Source organism: Narcine bancroftii, chromosome 10 (assembly GCF_036971445.1).
Source record: "Narcine bancroftii isolate sNarBan1 chromosome 10, sNarBan1.hap1, whole genome shotgun sequence".
Lineage (NCBI taxonomy): Eukaryota > Metazoa > Chordata > Chondrichthyes > Torpediniformes > Narcinidae > Narcine > Narcine bancroftii.
Window position 1 is genome coordinate 89,150,314 of NC_091478.1, and position 21,349 is coordinate 89,171,662.

The 21,349-nt window shown below is 40.4% G+C and overlaps 1 protein-coding gene across 16 annotated transcripts in view; it reads left to right on the forward strand.

Moving 5' to 3' along the window:
• znf536 (zinc finger protein 536) overlaps positions 1 to 21,349 on the forward strand; it is a 329,669-nt gene that overhangs the window by 94,749 nt on the left and 213,571 nt on the right. For 14 of the 16 annotated variants that reach the window (XM_069901729.1, XM_069901722.1, XM_069901733.1 and 11 more), the window contains 2 exons: positions 14,983 to 15,066; positions 15,269 to 17,440. In XM_069901729.1, the coding sequence (XP_069757830.1) occupies positions 15,030 to 15,066; positions 15,269 to 17,440 (2,209 nt within the window). In that variant the 5' untranslated portion in view covers positions 14,983 to 15,029. The remainder of the gene's footprint in view (positions 1 to 14,982; positions 15,067 to 15,268; positions 17,441 to 21,349) is intronic. The other 2 variants (XM_069901730.1, XM_069901731.1) reach the window with 1 other exon arrangement.

Sequence of the window (21,349 nt, forward strand, 5' to 3'; positions counted from 1 at the left end):
GACAGTAAGTATGTACATCCAGAGACATTTTACATCGTTTAGCATTGTATATCAGTGCTGCCGAAGGATTGAGATGAACCAAAACTATGCTTCCCACATTCCAACTCTCTCAGATGTCCCTTTCGCCAATCACTTCTGCACTCTCTAACTTGCACTGACATATGGAAGACTCGCTTCTCAAGAATGGAACATTAATGTAAGCTGGAACTGCGGTATGTTTAAAACAAATTAGAAGTGCAGCAAATACTGAGTTCCAAAATTCTGCTGTAGCTTGAAGAGCATTGCCGGTATTGTGGAATGTCATGTGGAGAACTCACAATTATGATCTCGTTTTCAATTTCAAGAGTAATTAGTGCATATTGCAGATAAGTTTTGAGGCCTCCAGATTGAGGATCAGGATAAAAATTTATCGTTAACTTTTTTTGGAGGGTAAAAATATGTCCATTGAAATGTGAACAAAACGTAAAGAGATAAAATTTTAAGTTTCACGAAAGGCTGGTTTTTACCATTATTAAAATAATTATCTGATCTTCATGAGCAGTACAACCACCACAAGTTTGCAATATCTTTCTTTAAATATGCAAATTTGACTTTATGGAGCAACTTTAACTGAAACTGTTTATTTTCAGAAAACCAACCCAATGGAAAATGTAGCAACACATCAAGGAGATCAAAACTGTAACTTTCTTTTATTCTCTTCATGGACAGAAGGAGTGAGTCTGCCCTCGGAAACATGGCCTTCCCTGGCTAGGACTTCTATCTTCCTCACATTGTCCTGTTCTATCTCCTGATAACTGATAGCTGGGTGCTTTGTATGTGGGATTACATGCCAAAGCAGCTGGTGTGAGTGTTGCATACTGCAGGCAGTTCGATTTTCTTCTGCATTTCTTGAAAACTGTTTGCTTCTTACCTTTTCTTCTGATATACATTCCGGTTTATGTTTGTCCTTTGGACTTGGACTGTTCAGTGTTTCCAATGGAGCTTGGTGTGCGCAAGAGTTTCCTCCTTTAAGAATGAAGTGATGAGAAATGTATTTGACTGTTCAGAATCCTTTATTGGAGAGAGTTGTGAATGCTTTAACTTTGGACTAAGTTGTGCTGGATCTGACCTGCTTCTTGTCCATATCCATCTCTACATTGACCAAGAATTGTCAGTGAGAGACTGTGGTGCTTCTGTATTAAGTAGATCCAGGCAACGAACTACTGAGACCCCACTCCCAAAATGTCCTGCTCACTTTGGACAGGAAGCAAGGGTGCTTTGCCTCCCATCATAATCAGATGTGTAATGTAAACATTTTTGTATGTCTTTGATACTCAGAAGCACATAAAATGAACATAATTGCAGTAAACAATTAAACAAGTAACAAAATAAAATTAATTAAAAAGCAATGACGCACAAATTTAAAAACATTAAAGCAAAGAACAATAAAGGAAGAGAAAACATTCTTTTGACTCCTAATCTCTGACCCTGGGAATCCCCATTGAATGAATGAGGATTCCAAGCCTAATGCAAGACTGGAGTCGAATCATGGAAGCGGGTTCTCCAATGTGATGCTGGGGGAATTCTTCTCAAATGGGGGGGGGGGGTGGTGGGGGGAGGAGTGTTCTCCCCATTTTCTGGTGCCCTGCACCAGTCCTCCACTTCTGTAGATCTGCCACACCTTGTGGTTGCTGTCGATCATAGGCAGTGCCATCTTGAGCATAGATACTGTGGTCGCAGAACTCTTAAATAAAACTCCATCGGTTCCTTTAACAGGCTGATTATAGCCTGGCAAGATTGGCCAGATTACATCAGGGAGAATTACATCCATCGGAAGCCATTGTACCAACTGATATGTTTTTATAGACCCGTTGGATGAAAGTGGGCAGCAAGGAATGATTCTAGGGTGTTTCGCTTTGGTTGGCATTATGGAACTTGTCAACATTTCCACCTGTCACCAACTTAAGTCTTTTCTTTCGTGATTCATGGGTGTCTGCAGAGCATTTCAATACTTGTGAGGGCTCTGGCATCATGTCTGAGTACTTTGCGGTTCAAGTAGCATTGTATTCTACATTAGAAGCCCAATTTGCTAGGAACCCCATGCCATTCCTCATACCAAATCTCCTCCTGTTTTTGGGACTGTGCTCCTTCCCCTGACCTTCCCCCACCATTTTGTTTGGCGCCTGCCTACATCCTTTGTCCATTCGGTCCACTGTTTCCTGCTCTCCCCAGGTCTGCTCCAGTGGTAGTGCTACCATTACAGCAGCTCCAGCAGAGCCCCCATCTTGAATATAATCTAACCTACGTCAATGGAGCGGTGAGGCATCAGCACTACCAATGTACGACTATGCTGCTATATCTCCATACGATTGGGATGTGGTAATATAGCAAAGTAAAGCATCTGCCATAATCACATGGAATTTCCCAGCAGGCCCAGAGGCTTCATGTCACATTGAGTGCCAATTTTGCATTTTTAATGTCTTTGGTTGTGGGCATCTGTTATTCATATCTCTGTACATTTATATTTTCAAATATTTCCATCCTTCCCTGGAGGAAGTGAAGTTCCATCATCTAACATACCAAAAATATTACGTGCTATTTTGCCATTTTTGTGAAATAATTGTGTTGGACAAGTCATTTATCCAGAATTGTAGCTGTTGTCCAACCATAGTCAACAAGACCTTTTATGGAGTCTTGAGAAAGGGTCCCGACCCAAAGCACTGACTTTCCAGTTAGATTTATTGTCAGAGTACATACATGACATTACATACAACCCTGAGATTCTTTTTCCGGTAGGTGAGGCAGGATTGCCACTTATTGGTAAGTGCAAATAAACTGTACTCAATATACACATGTAAACAAACTGACTGTGCAATACAGAGTGAAACAAAATCAATAAAGTGCACAAGTACAAGTCCATAAATGAGTCCCTGATTGAGTTTGTTGTTGAGGAGTCTGATGGTGGATGGATAGCAGGTGTTTCAGAACCTGGTGGTGTGAGTCTTGTGGCACCGATACCTCTTTCCTATGATGGTAGCAGTGAGAACAGAGCATGTGCTGGGTGGTGTGGATCCTTGATGATTGCTACTGCTCTCCGACGGCAGTGCTTCCTGTAGATATTCTCCATGGATTTCTCTCCGTGGATGCTGTGTGATCTGCCATATCCCTCCATATTCTCATTGTTGCCTCAGGATTCCAGCATCTGCAGTTCTTGTGTGTCTCTCATTCCACCTGACTTCCCTGTGGTGAGTTTGATGAAGAGGCCTCCCTCCCTGGAACTCTGCACCTTAGAATCCAGTAGCTGGACCAGGGGCTGTGACATGGCAGCACAGCATTGAAGCTTTGGTTCCAATTTTCCACTGGCAGCCAAAGACATTGGGGACAGGGCTTCTCCAGTCATTAACATAGTCATTGATTTTATTAGTTATGAAATGTCTTTGACAAACAGTCATATTTTAATATTAACATTGAAGGGGAAGCATTAAAATATTAATCTTAAAACTAATAATAATAATAAAAACAAATAAATATTAATTAATTAAAAAAATTAAGGCACAATGTAATCTACTTTCCCCATTTCTTCTTGAATCATTGCTCTAACAATTCCTGTTGAAATGAATGAGGAGTTGACCTGTCACAGGCTTGAGTGGCGATTGTCCTAACCCACTGTGATGTCGTGTAGTTTTAGCAAGGCTGGGTGTCGAGACAATCTGATGTAAACTGACAAAATCAGCCATTCAAATCCATCAATAAATCCAGGATTATCTATTTCCCAGCAGGTGCTCAGAGTTCTGGCTTCAGTTTCAGAAGCTGAGGGCTGGAGCCCTATTCAGAACAAAAGGCCAATACGATCTATCCCAGTGGTTTTCAAACTGCCCCTCTAAACTCACATTCCACCTTAAGCAATCCCTATGCCATAAGTATTCTGTGATGAATAAGGGATTGCTTAAGGTGCTATGTAAGTGGGAAGAAAAAAATTTGAAATCCACTCTTTTAATCATAGCTAATTAACTCGTTATACACATGGTTTCATAACTCCAAAGGAAATGGGTCAATAATAATTTTTCTCAAACAAAATATTTAAGTAACAATTGGGTCTAGAGCAGGGATTCTCAACCTTCCCTTCCCACTCACATCCCACCTTAAGTAATTCCTTACCAATCACAGAGCATTTATGGCATAGAGATTACTTAAAGCTGGAATGTGAGTTTGGGGGGGGAGGGGGGCAGTTTGAAAACCACTGATATATCCCATTCTTTGGATTGTGTTTCACCCTTCTTACCATTTCACCTTCAACGCCATTTGCAGATTCCTTCAGATTTGTCTTAATGTGTATTTTTTTTCTTTTAATTAAGCCTGTTTTCTTAAAATTGAAAATCGATGCCTACAGTGTATTATTAATGAGGGATCAGAGGTGTCTGTCATTGATTTATATAATGCAGTGGAATGTTGCAGGTGCTCAGATTTTGTTACATAATGTTTGTTCAGGGAGAATTACATTGATTGGAAGCCATTGTACCAACTGATATGTTTTTATAGACCTGTTGGATGAAAGTGGGCAGCAAGGAGTGATTTTAGGGTGTTTTGCTTTGGTTGGCATTATGAAACTTGTCAACATTTCCACCTGTCACCAACTTAAGTCTTTTCTTTAGTGATTCATGGGTGTCTGCAGAGCATTTCAATACTTGTGAGGGCTCTGGCATCATGTCTGAGTACTTTGCTGTTTGAGTAGCATTGTATTTTACATTAAAAGCTAAATTGTATTGCCCAATTCGCTAGGAACCCCATGCCATTCCTCATTCCAAATCTCCTCCTGGTTTTGGGACTGTGCTCCTCCCCCTGACCTTCCCCCATCATTTTGTTTGGCGCCTGCCTACATCCTTTCATATCTTGATGAAGGGCTCAAGCCCAAAACGTTGGTTATGTACCTTTATCTTTGCTATCCAAAGTAAACTGTTTGACCTGCCGAGCTTCTCCGGAGTTGTGTTTTCATTTCAATCACGATGTCTGTAGGCTTTTGTGTATTACCCCATAATAGTTAAACTACTGAGGGCATTTTTCTATTTTAATAGTTTGTTCCATGTTATCAAATTAGTCAGAAGCTCTGGATTTTGTGATCTGTTCTCCAGTTTTAGCAGTAGTTCATTCTCGGTTTTAATGTTGACAATTTTGTTCTTTGTGCTGCATCTTCCATCATTCAGAATGTTGTGCGGACTGACTCCCATTCATCAACTTTCATGAAGTTATTTTGGATTGAAATGGGGAGGATTTTTTTCACTCCGAGCTGTAATTTATTTTGAATTCTGCACTCTGAAGAATTATCAATGCTCGACCCCTGTGTTTATTGAAAATGGAATTGAATGCCAGTGAAATCAAGGGATAAGGGATATCATGGAAAGGAAGAATTAAGGTGGAGCACCAGGTTTAACAGAGAAGGGCTGAATATCATTTGGCTCCTCCTGTAATGCTCATATCTTTTTAAGGGATTGATACTTTTTCATACATGCTATCTCCTTCTGCTGCCCCAGGTTGATCATATGTGAGAGCAAAGTTCCGGTAGCATAAAGGTATGAATCTCTAAGTGTTAACAACTGGGTTTGAGGGTCTGCACCTGTTCGGCTTGTTTTAAAATGGGAGTTTGCCTTTAATAAACAAGACCAACAAAGAAAATAAGAAAGTAACCCTAATGTCATAATCTCAGCAAAGTATTTCATGATAGTTAACACACTTAAATGAAGCCTTTTCTATGAATTTACATTAATTTTAATTTCCTCATAATTTCTGTCGATTTATATGAAATCCTTATGAAGAGAATAAAAGCATACAAGAGTATTCATTCAAAAGTACACATAAATAATACTTCGTAAATCTTAAAAGGATAAAATTATATAATTAAATCACCACAATAGTTGATATTTCTGTGGATGGTGTAAAAGGAGTTTGATTAAATCCACACAGAGAGATATAAATTCTACATTTTGGAATTTACTTGTTCCTTCATTTCTAGATATGCCTCAATAATGCTAAAATTACATGATTTGTTCCTCCCAAATTTTGTAAGTCTTAGTATTTTAATTGAACTAAGTAGACTTTTCCTTCAAACTATGAATGTTAATGCTTTTCACATCAGTTAATGTAGTGCGAGTTTTCTAATTAGCTGCTTTTATTTTATGCCATATTTATAATTTGCTGCACTTTGTGGTAATACTTAACTAATAATTAATGAATAACATTTAAATATTCAAAGAAGCACTTGTAAGTTAAAAAAAAATGGAATTTTAGAATCCCCCTGTGGATAAAATCATAATTTGGCACAGTGAGAATGAAACAGTCTGAGGAAGTGCAAGGTGTGGTCAATGCCCAGTGCAGATCAGTCAGGCCCATTGCCAAATCAATCCAGATTGTTCAGCCTATGAGAAAGGAGTCACCATTTCCTACCTTGAATCCTACTCATGAACATCAGCTGGAGAGTATCAAAGTGTGAGTGTTGGTCGAAGATAGACTCATAGACTTATGGAGTCATACAGCACAGAAAAGATCTTTCAGCCCAACTCAACCATGCTGACATTTGGAGTAATCACATTTGCCTGTTCAAATGCCTTCTGAATGTTGTAATTGCGCCTGCTGTAATTGTTTTTACTTCTTCTAGCAGCTCATTCCAGATATGGACCACTCTCTAACTGAAAAGGTTGCCCCCCGTGTCCCTCATAAGCTTTTTTTTCCCCTTTTCATGCTCTGCACTTCTAGAATTGGTCTACCCTGAAAAAAAACATGTGAACTTTGACTTAATTTGTTCCCCTATAATTTTATAAACATCTCTAAGGTGACTTAAGGAAATAAAGACCCATCCTATCCAGCCTTAATACAATGGTTACCCCATAATTCAATGGTTCCATACTTGACTATATCCTAATGAATCTCCTGTACACCACTTCCAACATCCTTCCTATAGATGGGCGACCAGAACTGCACACAGTACTCCAAATGTGATTTCATCAATGCCTTCATGGAACTGTGCATATGTGCCCCTGGGTCATTCTGTTCTATGACACTCTCCAGGTCCCTGCATTTACTGTGTTAGTACTACCCTGGATTGATTCGCAAGGTGCTGCAACTCATTTGCAAATTTACTAATTTTATTAACAACATTGGCATTGAAATCATGAATAACAATGGACCCAGCACTGACATCTGTGGCCACCACTGGTCGTAGACATCCAAACTAATGAACAACCCTCCACTACAATCCTCTGTCCCCTACCAGTTTAAAATCCAGTGCTCCAGCTCACCTTGGATCACATCAGATCTAACTGGCCATGCAAGACCTTGTTAAAAGTCTTGCTGAAGAGTCTATCTGCAATATCCACTGCAATGCTCTCAACAATGGGCTTGGTCACCTCTTCAATACCTTCTATCAGATTGAGACATAATCACGGTGACATATGGGACCATGCAAATTCATGGGTGGGTAGAGAGAAGTAGGAGAATGCTCTAGCTGGAAATCAGAAAGGCGAAAACAGAACATGAGGTGGAGCTGGTGGGCAGGATAAAGAAAAATCCCAAGATATTCTTTATTAAGCTATTAAGAGTGGCTAGGGAGGGAATTTGTCCAATTAATTTGTCTTTGTGTATTCAGACCTTGACTATTCAAATACTGATAAATTCTGTCTCTCAGTGTCCCCTTCAACAACTTCCACAACACTGATGTCAGAGTCACTGGTCTGTAGTTCTATGGCTTGTCCTTTCTGCCCTTTTTTAAATAATGGCACAACATTACCCATGTTCTAGTCTTTTGCCAAGGGCCTCCACAATCAAGGGATCCCTAGCTTTCCATGAAATTGGAGGATGCCTGGAACACCACCTTCATGTGCTCCAAGGCTACCAGCACATTTTTTACATGGTCTAGGATAGGAGTGGCCAACGTTTTAATGTTTAATTTAGATACACAGCATGGTAAAAGGTCATTTCGGCTCACCAGTATGTACCAGGGGTGTAGATTAATTGGGCAGCATAATTGTGGGCCGAAATGGCCTGTTACAGTGCTGTATGTCTAAATTAAAAATTAAAAGGTTGGCCACCCCTGGTCTCCTTTATCTCAATTCCTTGATTTCTATGATCTTCTCCACAGCCAAGACTGATGAGAAAAAAAATCATTTAAATTCTCACCCACCTCCTATGGTTTTACACAAAGACAACCTGGCGATCTTTAATGGGGCCAATCTCCCTCGCCACGCATAATATACGTATAGAGTATCTTGGGATTTTCCTTCATCCTGCCCACCACCTCCATCTTATGTTCTGTTTATGCCGTTCTGATTTCCATCTATAGTGTACTCCTGCTTCTCACATACTCACCCTGGAACTTGCTTGGTTTGGGCTGTTTAAATCTGATGTCTGCTTCCTTTTTCATGACTAGAGCTTCCATATCAGATTTCAGATTTATTGTCAGAGCACATACTTGACATTACATACAACCCTGAGATTTTTTTTCCTAAGGGTGAGTTAAAATTACAATTTACTAGCAGTGCCAAACATACACATGTAAACAAATAAAGAAATATAAACAAACTGTGCAATTCAGAGAGAAAAAACACAAATAAAGTGCAAAAGTATGAGTCCCCGATTGTATTTGTGGGTTAGGAGTCTGATGGTGGAGGGGTAGCAGCTGATCCTGAATCTGATGGTACGAGTCTTGTGGCACTGATACCTCTTTCCTATGATGGTAGCAGTGGGAACAGAGCATGTGCTGGGTGGTGTGGATCCTTGATGATTTTTGCTGCTCTCCAATGGCAGCATTCCCCATATATGTTCTTGATGGTGGGGAGGTTTTTACCCGTGTTGATCTGAGCTGTGTCCACTATTTTTGAAGGGCTTTATACTCAGGGGTATTGGTGTCCCCATTACCAGACTATGATGCAACTGGTCAGCACACTTTCCACCGCACATTTGTAGAAAATTTTCAGGTTTTCTGGTGTCATACCAAACCTCCGCAAACTCCTGAGAAAATAGAGGCACTGATGTGCGTTTTCATGATGCCCTGTTGAAACCAGGAAAGATCCTCTGAGATAGTGACACCCAAGATCTTACATTTGCTCACCCTCTCCACCTCTGATCCCCCTAATTACCAATGGGTCATACACATCTGGTTTTCCCTTCCTGAAGTTAACAATCAGCTCTTTGGCTTGGGTGACATTGAATGCGAGATTCCCTGAAGTTTCCAACCTTGCCCTTCAGCCTGACATGCAATGTCTGATCTTGCCATCCCTCTGTTGAAACTCTCCCACTTTCTAGCCACCCTTAAGTTACTGCTTCCATATTGGCCTTGCGTCAATTTAGGACAGTAAATTGTGGACCTGATCCACCTTTCACCATAACAATTTTAAAATTAATGGAGATATGGTCACAGGTTTCCTGAGTGCGCCCCCACTGGTACTTCAAAGTAAATCACAAAATTCTGTAGAAACCGTGGTTGAAGTAAAAACACAAAATTCTGGAGAAACTAAGGAGGTCAAACAGGGTCCTTTATGTAGCAAAGGCAAAGGTATATAACTGATGTTTCGGGCTTGAGCCCTTCATCAAAGTATGAGAGAATGCTGGCAAGTGTCCGAACAAAAGGATGGAGGGTGGGGGTGGTGGCAAGGCAGGAAATGATAGGTGGGGGGGGGGGGGATGGTAGGGCTGTATGGGTGAAAGAACTGGAAGGACAGGAAAAGGGAAGGGGAAGAAAAGGCGAGCAGGTTTAATGGAAAGCATTGAAGTCGATGTACATGCCTTATGGCTGGAGGGTGTCCAGACAGAAAATAAGGTGTTGTTCCTCCAATTTGTGTATGGTCAAGGTGGAACAGTATATAAGGCCATGGACAAACATATGAGTGCGGGAGTGTGACCCAGAATTGAAGTGGTTGGATGCTGGGAGGTCGCTGTGGTTGCGGACTGAGAGGAGGTGCTGAGCGAAGCGATCTGTGACCAGTCTCTCCGATATATAGAATGTCACAAAGGGTGCACCAGATGAAGTAGATAAGTCCTCTAGATGTATGTGAAATTTTGCTTCATGTTGAGGGAAGAGGTGTGGACGCAAGTGTTGAATCCCCTGCAGGTACAGGGGAAGGTGCTGGGGTGTGATGGGTGGGGAGAGATGAGTGCACGAGGGAATTGCAGAGGGAGCAGTCTCTGTGGAAGGCTGAGAGGGGAGGAGAGGAAAAAATGTGTCTGGAGGTGGGATCCTGTAGTGAGTGCTGGAAATTCCGGCAGATAATGTGTTCAATGCTGAGGCTGGTGCAGTGGTAGGTGAGGATGAGGGGGATTCTATTTTTGTTGTGTCTAGGGGCGGGGGGCCAGGGCAAATGAGCAGGAAATGGAGGAAATGCGGGTGATGGCTGAGTTGATAGTGGTGGAGGGGAAGCTACACTTGTGAACTCAGTGACTTTCCCTATCTTGTTCCCTTAGAGGAGGTCCTGTATTGCACCCTTTGCGTTAGCACCAATATATTACTTTAGTAAGCTTTCTTGGGCAGTCTTAACAAATTCTATTCCATCTAAGCCTATGGATGACCCAGTCAATATCAGGGAAGTTAAATCTCCCAGCAATACTGGGTTGTGGGGTGGGGGGGGGGGGGGGGTGAAAACTGTCATATAGTTCCATCAAAACTTTCATTTCTGTCTTGTCTCTACATTCTACTCATGTGGTCTCACTGGACAATCTTCCAAGAAGATTGTCGCTCATCACTATTATGTCTTTCCTCATCAAAAGAGGAACAACTCCCATGATCCTCCCACCGCCCGACTTCTCCCACCTCCTCTCTTCCCTCCATCTCTGTCAAGCCTGTAGCACTGAGCACTTCCTGCACTTTCTCGGCCATGTTTATGTCCGTAGTAACCCAGTTCCCCCGGTAGGTTTGGGTGTCACCATGAGAGGGAAAATGTTATCTAATTCTTGTTAGTGTGAAGAAAGGAACTAGAGGGGCAGCAATGTCCAACATGTCATTCAATTTAGAAAGTCAAGAAAAAAAGGCAAGGAAGCAAATAATGATATTTAAAGAATTTTCCTCACATTTTAATGGTGAGGAAATGGGTTTGATTAATTTGTTCCTATTGTTAGGCCCAGTTGTTAACAAAAGAATAATGGGTAATGATCTGTGTGTGGCACAGATTGTAACCTAACCTCTCAAGTGGCATTTTAGTGACTTTTTGATAACATATGTTCATTAAAATTATAGCTTTTTCCTGAGAAAATTATAATTTTTGAGCTGTAAAATAAAGTGATGTGACAATTTTAAACTCAGGACTGTATAATTACGCGTCGACAGACATAATGAAAATAGCATTTACTGCTCTTCACCTGTCTGAAAAGAAAAACAAAGTATTCAAAGTTTTAATCAACTCAAGCTTCTTTTATATCACTTCTAATTCAGTTTCTTGGTTTCTAAACATCATAAGAGCATCTTGCAGCCAAGAAATTTGGAGAGCTTGCACTCTAAGCCGCTCCATGGTCACAGACAATGCACCTCTGTCTAATCTGAAAGGACATTTTTATTACAGGGAGTGATTTGATTACACTCACCTTTGCCATCATAGAGAACTCCATCCAGTGGACTGGAGAGAACATTGGGGAGAACAATGAGCAGCAAGCGAGACTTAAAATCTTCTTCAGTAAAGATATTTTTTAACGTCAACAATTTCCCACTATCTGAACAGCAAAAATGTAATAATTAAAGTATTGATTTTTGGGGGCGATAAATTTTCCATTATACACGAAATATAACCCCTCATTATAATGTCAAAGAATAGTATTCTACAGTAATTTTTGAGGGAAGTTACCAGCAATAGGAAATGTCCTTTTCCATTCAAGAAAATTTTTCCAAAAAGTGGAAGGTCTACGTTCATTTCTTGTTTGGTGACTTGAGGATCTGTAAAGGGAACAGAGGGCTATAACAATGGTCATAGGACAAAGACCATTAGGTACACGAGAAGAAATATAGGCAAGGTTGCTTTCCTTGACGATGATAGGGTTAGGCCTGCTTGAAGTATGAGTGTGTGAATGGATGGTCTTGGCTAGAATGTTTGACCAGCCTAACCACAGCCTCACCATTCCTCCTGCCATGATTAAAAAAGTTGCTACTGTCTCTTAGAACTTTCAATCTAATTGCAATCATTTGGAAGAAGAGCAAGAAATATTAAGCATATGAACACCGATACCATTGCAGATTGGGATATTTTGAAAACTGTGTTGGGCCATTCTTTTACTAGCCTTGCATTGAGAGTGTGGTGTCTTGTATTTCTTTTGGAGGCTGGGATTTGAGGATGTGTGGATTAGAGGAGAGGGGTGAGAGATTTAGTTGCCACCCACATAATCAGGATGGTTGTATTGCCATGGTGGGATGATTGGGAGATGGGTATGGAAGTGGTTTGAAGAAGAAAGTCAGTTATCAGAACTCTGTTATTTCAAAGGTGGGGTTTGCAAATAGATGAGGAAGAAATGGGGAGGGGAGAATATTGGTCGGGGCAGTTCTGAGTAAACATTAATGGGGATAATTCCATTGTGGCTTGTAGATGAGGTTTGGACATGTGATTCAGATAATTAAAGACTTGATCATTGGGCTGAAGATGGCAGGGATGGTTTAGTAGGATGTTGGTGCAAGATGGGGAGGTGGGCACAATGGATCAGAGTAAGTATTTCACTGAGCTGACAGGCATTGATTGAAGAGATCAGGTTGTGGCAAAAGTCACTAACTACAGCCTATCCCAGGACACCACAGTCTAAATTTCTCCAGTTATCCAAAAGCAACGCGGTATAGGGAAAGATCTCACGTATCCAATACAGACATTCAGATGCAAGAGCAACTTGAATCTTAAGCATTTGGTCAAATTATGAGAGTGTGCGACGAAGACGGTGTTATGCAATTGATTTCCAGACATCGATGCTTTCCGGAACGACGGCAAAAATTGACGTACAAGTAACTTTGATAATTCCTGAGGGAAAATAAAATATTTCCCTTCTCAAGGGGTTAACTGTCATGTTCTGGATTTAACTGTTACTTATTATTGTAGTCTCTCATTACAAATTCATAGCAGATAACATTTTAATGAAAACAATATATAATCAATCTTTATTGCCAGGGTCTATGCAAGTTTTATGGCTTACATCTTAAATTACCCTGATTCATTCAGAGTCCACTTATAAATGTTCACTGTGAACTCTTCCCCTTTGAATGTAAAACTATCCTGATCATAAAGACTGGGTATAAGTTTGTGTTTCAGAATGTTGTTCAGTGTTCCTTCAAACCAAGATGAAATACAACCAAAAATGGTGAAGTTAGTCATCGATTTACATCACTAAGTTTTGTTCCTTGGCTCTAAAAAATCCAAATAATGATATAACACCACAGAAATTTATTTCAATTGATTAAATTTAACTGTATGATTAGTGAGAATGTGTATCAGATAGTTAACTAAAAGCCGTCTGTTGACTGGTGCTCTCTATGATTTGCAGTCCAATTGTTGCCGACACTCAAATCACTAAACAGCATATGTGTCAAGTTTCATCAGTTCCTAGCCAGGCCACTAAGTGAGAAAACTGGCACTGCTCTTCATATCTTCGTACCTCTCCATCATGCTGGCAAAATGACAGAGCTGTGCCAGAGCTTGCAGCCCATATGTCCATCTTCCCAAATCATAGCAGAATAGGGCTAAGAGGTGTTAAAAGAAACAGATTTGCAATAAAATTGCAGGCAGCCTCTAATTTTTTTTGTAGAAGTGGAATCAAATCCTCAGAATAGTGTTGCCTGCCGTGTATGATTTGATCGGAGGCCGCCAACTATCAGAAGTGACTGGATAAATGCAAAAGCGCGATTGGATTAAACTTGGCATTTCAGTTCCTTGCTTTTGATTTCCAACCAGGATTTCCTAGTTTAACTTCAACATTCCTTTCTGCACAGACCATGGCCAATTAAATCATAACACTCTAAACCTTATTTGGTGCGATATATTGTGCTGGAGGATCAACTTCACAGAGATGGTCCATATTTGTGGTTAAATTATTTTTAAACATTGTAACATCCATGATGTTGACTTTAGCAGGCAGAAAATAAAATGTCCTTCTTCAGTATCCTGACCCTCTTGACTAATTTACAAACTGAAATCCTTGGTTTATTTTTGTTCAAATGTTTTCAGCGATTAGATTACCCTGAGCAGAGGTTTATCATCATATCAGATGCCCAGTACAAGAATATATTTAATCTTTAATATGTTCTTTCTATCTTTTTTTAATGTGAAGAAATCTCTTTAGAACATAGGTATGTAAGGATATGACTCTATCCAATACTGTTGAGGAATTTCAATATCACTGCCAAAGTGGAGTTAAACCTCATGTGGCCTGGCTGACCATAATGACAAAACAGAAGGATAAGATGCACAGTAGTCCTTTAGCTTAATATGTTGAAGCTATAATCTCACATATATTACTGACTCATTTTCTGCTTCCAAAATGATGATGTGCTCCTTTAAGAAGGAGGATTGGTTTTTCCATTTAGCCAATGACCATTGAAACGTGAAAAGCCATGTGCTAACATATAATGTAACATATTTGTGCATTATTAAACATTAGTAAGCTTAACCTACATCTTTGAGCTTCTTATATTTATAATATCTTTTTGAAGCTTAGTTATAACAGATAGTTACAACAGTCGATACATTTCCAAAGCAGCAAAACTAATCAGGTTTGAAAGGTATTGCTTCAATTAACCTAAACAAACTGCCTTTCTTTTGTCAAAAGCCTTCGTTTTTGCTGAAATTTTTAGTTATCTTGATTTAGAAGGTCACTAACAATTCATTTATTTATCATTTCAATATTATGCCTGGCATACTCCTGACAATAATCATAAATTAACACATAGATACTCACATTGGATAAATGTTTTAAATTGTATTAGCTAAGCAGAAACTGATATAAAATGATGTAAAATTGACACAGGCACTGGGAATAATTTAGTGTGTCTTCTTTGTTCAGAATTGCAAATATTAATAATCAACAGAAAAAAAGAAGCAAAAACCCAAATGTTGAACTTCTGTTTTCTGAAGTATAGACAAAAAGGTGAATGTTTTTATTTGATGGTTGTAAATTAAGGCCAAGCTGTTTTATCTATGTGTGTGCGTAAAACTGGTATTTAATCAGTGAAGTCAATGGAGTATTAAATCTAAAGAGTTGTTATTTTGTAATGAAATTATATTTACATTTCTGTGCTTTGCTAAGATCCTATACAGACTTAACAGATCCTTTTTGTTTTGTACATTAGGAATGGAGGAAGCAAGTTTGTGCCTTGGTGTATCTTCAGCAGTGCCTGAAGCTGATGTCCAGCTCAACAAACCAGTACTAAATGGCCAGTATCCAACAACCCAGAAACTGCATCAGTTGACAACACAACTGGGACATGCCTTTCCAGATCTCCAGAGCAGACAAAATCCTGAGGAGAAAGCAGCAATTGGACTAGAGGAAAAACGTCACCCAACAGTGGCCAACCAGCCAATCAGTCATCAAATGACCTTGCTGGCAAATCAGCTGAATACAGACATAGACGCTAATTTAGGTATGAATGGGAGGGTTGATTTACAGCACTTCCTAAATGGACAGAACCTGGGGATAATTTCACAGATGAATGGCACTGAAGACGATGCCAAAAAATCAAGGAAGTACCCATGCCCCATTTGTGGCAAGCGCTTTCGGTTTAACAGCATATTGTCTCTCCATATGCGCACTCACACTGGAGAGAAGCCCTTCAAATGTCCTTATTGTGATCACAGGGCAGCTCAGAAAGGTAACTTGAAGATTCATCTCCGCACTCACAAACTTGGGAATCTTGGGAAAGGTCGTGGGCGGGTCAGAGAAGAAAATAGGCTACTGCACGAGCTGGAGGAGAGGGCCATCCTGAGGGACAAGCAGATGAAGGGTGGCCTTGGCCAGCCAAGGCCTGATGGGAAACAACATCAGGCTGTGGTTAGCTCCAGCAGCTTGCCTTTACCAGCCAGTCAAAGCAGCTCTGATGCCTCCAATGCAATTTGCAGCCCCAAGCCAGCAGGTACACAGGAAGAACCAGCAGCGACTGCCATGGGATTCCGCTGCACCTTCTGCAAGGGGAAGTTTAAGAAACGTGAGGAGCTGGACCGTCATATCCGAATCCTCCACAAACCTTACAAGTGCACTCTTTGCGAGTTTGCTGCCTCTCAAGAGGAAGACTTGATCAGTCACGTGGAGAAAGCACACATAACTGCTGAGTCTGTGCCGGGCCAAGGGTCAAGTGGAAATGGAGAGCAAACCAGCAATGAATTTCGCTGTGAGGTCTGTGGCCAGGTCTTTAGCCAGGCTTGGTTCCTGAAAGGTCACATGCGAAAGCACAAAGATTCTTTTGAACACAGCTGTCAGATCTGTGGTCGACGATTCAAGGAGCCATGGTTTCTCAAAAACCACATGAAAGTCCATCTCAACAAATTAGCTGTAAAGAACACATCTCAGAATGACACAGAGGTTCCCGTGAGTCCAAACAATATGGTGCAAGACTCCCACTCGAATGTGTATTCAGCATATGTATCTTGTTTACAGAGTGGTTTTTTATCACCAGATAAATTGAGCTTAAACGAACAAAGTCAACTTCATTATAATAAAACAGAAATGGCGAGAAAGGAAAAGGAAATGCTTGGAAAGCTATTAGTGCCTGTGAGCAGTGGAGCACGCGGACTAGTGGAAGGAGACAAGCGTTCCTTGCTGGGTTGTTTGACCCTGGCACCTCCTTTAAAGGCGAGCTGCATGGAACGTTTGCAGGCAGTAGCCCGTGTGGCCGAGTTTGATCCAGTAAACAGCTACCAGGCCTGGCAGCTGGTGACAAGAGGAATGGTCATGGAGCAAGCTGCTCTACCCAAGAAGCACCTGCATCTAGGTCAGGAAGAAAATCTGCCCAGTGCAGTTGCCCGTGTTGACAAGGACAAAGGAGAATTTGTCTTTGGAGCTGGAGAGAAAGCAAAGCAGAAGCTAGATGGAGACCTGATTCAAAGTCCTAAAAGAACCAACATTAATGACAATTCAGGTAAAGATGATGTAATGGGAAGCAGGGAATTCATGGCACAAGGAATGAATCAAAGCCTGGAATATAAAATCTCTGGATTAGGACAAAACCATGGAACGATGAAAGAAAAGCCCACTGAATGCCCAGACTGCGGTCGAGTGTTTCGAACCTATCATCAAGTCGTTGTCCATTCCAGAGTGCATAAGAAGGGAAGGAAACCCGGAGATGAAGGTGTCCCGGGTGCTTTAGATGAACGGCGTGGCTCTGGAAGTGATCAAGATTCCCAGTCTGTGAGCAGATCAACCACACCTGGATCAGCGAATGTAACAGAGGATAACATGACTGCAGGCAGCTTCTCTGTGACTGGAAGTACACAGGATGATAGTCCAAACCCATCATCTCCGTCTTCAGGTAACAGAAGCATGCTTTTCCCCATTCCCATTTTAAACACTTTATAATTAACTATTCTAGAAAATGTTCAAATATATTTGAGATTGGAGTTTTGTGACTAAATATTTATCAAGTAAGCTTAAAGCATACTGTTTTTATAATAACATCATAATCTCTGAGCTGCTGGCACTCGTCCATGCACACAGACAATTCAGAATTTCTTCAACACTTCTTCACGGAGCTTAGTCAACCATTCAAGAGAATTATCTCCTTGATTATTTTTGTTTCCTTCTTACACTACTTCCTTTCTCATGCAGTTTAAAATAAAATCACCAATGGCCAATTATCTTACAAAACTGGGGAGCTGAATTTCTTGAAGAAGGTACAAGATGTGCATATGTCTCTTGAGTATAATGAATGTTCAGATTTCTATTTGATTTAAAAGATATTGAATTCTTGCATATTTTCAGCAGACAGCATTTATAATTCATCATATAGATTTTCTATAGATTTTCTTTCACTCAATATCCATTCAGACATCAGTGAAAAAGTATGGGAACTTAAAGGTTTTCTTTTAAGTCAAAGTATTTACCCAAGTCAGAGACTAATACGATGTTATTGGTTGTGTGGATATGTCATTGTAAATATAGAAATCAAAATGGAGACCTTGCGGGGGTTGAGCCTTGTGTTTATAATGAAACATTTCTTGTGTCTTTATGCTGATTTTCTGATCCTCAATGTGTCCTGTGTTGTCATGAAAGGAAAGGCTTGCAGTTGCAGTGGAACATAATATAGGAACATTTTATTTTTTGTAATGCTGCTTTACGTTCTGACAGAGCCAAGAATTAGTACAAATGATTCTTGCATTGCAGTAAGTGCTGAAATTGATCTGCCAAAGTGCAGTGGAACCCAGATTATACCCCTCTCAATCTTGTTGGTTGATCACAGTGGGAAAGAAAATTGGGTGCAACGGAAGTAAAGTTGCTCATTCACTTTCAGGCTGACAACAAAAAAAAAATTAAGAAAATATATTTATGCACATTTATCTTGAAGTTATGAGGTTGTCTACTTTTTGTTGTTGTGTGCCTAGATGTTCCAATGAAGTTTCATTGGGCTTGAGAGCATGATGGTGAGGGATGTTTGGTCAAGTCTGGAACAGCTGCGCTGTGGAATTCTTCCCATTCACGCGCCCTGTAATCGATGGGCAAGGGAATGCTGCTCTGCAGGATGTGACAAACTCTGCAAATGCTATCTTCGTGGTTATCTTGTCTCCACTTCTCTTATTAGGTCTGTGTATGCTAATTTAGTTTTGCCTGTGCAGCATTTCGGTTAGAATCTGGATCTTTAAGTGGATTTTCTGTCACACTGATATAATTCTTATCCAGGTGACGGTGGTAAAGAAAAATATCATTGGTGGCACCATTGATGGTGCTACATAGAGATAGAAGTTCTCGTTGACAATACCTATCTGAGAAAAATTAGCCAAAATGCCATGGCAACGCAGGAGACCTAATTAGGCCATTACTGTGATCACAAAAGGAAGAAAACATTGCATAAAGAAATAGGAGATAAATGACAGAATAACACAATAAGTGTTTGGAATGCATCACTTTTGTTTAGTTCCTCCTTAAAGCAACATCCTGCTTGAATGAATATAACACCAGTTTATATCAAAATCTTGACAAAGAAAGAGTTTTTATAAAAATATAATCCAGTGCGCACATTCCACAGATGCTTACAGTACTTCATGCTGCTGTTCAAATACCCATGAAATACACCGGTTAGTCTCTGAGTTGTGGCCCAATTTGCAACTTATTACTTGTAAGTCATTTTATGAACTGCTAGCTGAGAGAAACTAGAGCAGAGCAAATGAATAAACTGTTCAACATAAAACTGTGTCCTTGATCAAACATGGCTGGAAGGAGTAATGCTGTCTTGTGATTCAGTTTGACGGTATTTTATGTTAATTATTAACCTGCATATTCTGTTAATATAAAGGATAATAATGTAAATTGTCACTGATTGGTGTGTTGTCTGCTGAAACATATACCAATTTTCACATTGGATTTAAACATGCTTTGTTAATGTAATAGTTTTGAATGGCTTATATTTAGCTTTTTAGGTAAACCGCTGTTCCCTTGCAACCGCTGCAATCGTGTCTGCCTGTCCCGCATCGGACTGGTCAGCCACAAACGAGCCTGCAGCTGACGTGGACTTTTTTTACCCCCTCCATAAATCTTCGTCCGCGAAGCCAAGCCAAAGAAAAGAAAGAAGAATCAACTCTAAAATCCTAGGTTTTTTTTTCTACCTTGATTCCAAACAGAAAACTAGATTCAGGAGTTATTTTAATTTGATGATTTAGGATGACATCAATGCAGTGTTGATGTCATTGCACCATGTGAAATGCTGGAGAACAGAGAAATAAAAAAAAACGATTCTATTGTTATTGGAGGATGATTTTGGTTTCTTCCAATCATCTGTTTGCTCATAGTTTTGCTCTTATCTGATTCCACCGGCATTGAATGAAGATCTACCGGGACCAATGCCTGAAGAGGGCGCACAAAATCAGTGAACCGGTGCGGACTCGAAAGGCCAACATGGCCTGTTTCCGCTCCGTAAATGGTTATATGGTTATATGGTTATAATACTTCAACAGTTTTGGGTAACTCTGCAGTTATGAGGCATTGAAGGTAAGAATGTGAATGTGTTTGACTCTTTGGGCCTGATGTCCCAGTCAGCTGTTACCCTTTTCTCTCCACTTCAATCCACACGAACGCTTCCCAATTTTGACACATTTCTCCCCCCCCCCCCCCACCAACCCCCCTCCCATCACACCAAGTTCCTGCAGGAAGTAGACATCATCAGTACATGATGAGGGCTAATGCAATTTCTATCATTTCACGGGTAATTGTCATGGAAACCATTGCCCTGTGTTTGAGTAGAGCTGGATGTGAATCAATGGACCATGCCCAATGAAAAGGGAAATACAAGGCACAGTCTTGAGATTGATCTGGATAATTGGTGGGATAGTAGGGAAGGTGGAAGAGCAATATAAAAATTTAATAATTTTGGAAGGTACTCAAGGTAAACTCCAATCTCTCTTGTAATTAGAAAGAAGCCACCAGAAAGTCTTGTGATCTCTTGTTGTGAACCATTCACTCCCTATCCCTTCCACTGCCCCATCCTAATGTATCAGACTGAGTCTAGGGCCCACTCTTTTCTCACTCAACCAGACACCTTCTGCATTCAGTTCTCCAGATGGGTCCAAAGGTGTTGCTAAAATCATTGGTAGCAGAGGTTGTCCACTGGTTGTCCACTGGCTCCAAGGTTCTGAGAATCCAAGCTTCAATGGGACTCAAAGATGCAGTAAACAATTCTCTTGAATGGTTCAGGAGGTGGTGGGAAGGTCAAAGATTACCATACATCTCCCCTAGTATGGCCATCTTCCAACCAGAAAACCAGGTAAATTCTGAAAACGTAAACCGATTACTAGGTCAGATGAACTGGCCCATCACAAACAGGAACAATTATCCTCTCCTTGTTGCTTCTCAGAGTTACATTGTAATAGGGCAGGAAGTTAGGCGCATGTTGGTGATCCATTAATACCTTTCAGATGCACGAGTAACATCTTGAAAATGAATGAAGTAATTATATCAAGCCGTACAAATATGTAAGAAACTGCGAAAGAGGATGAACACTCTGTCTTGTACACACACCTTTGGACACCACAGCAGGTAGTTTCATTTACATTGTGTGCGTGTTGCAGAAGTATTGGAAGCATTGCCCCACATTTCAGAGAGGTTATGATATGAACAGTGGAGTGAATAGAGCAAATAAAACCATCAGTTCTTCAGCTCCGTTTCCTAAATGTGGCCATTGCAGGTTTTATGGTTAATAGCATTACTAGTTTGCTTGAACAGTTTCGTGAAA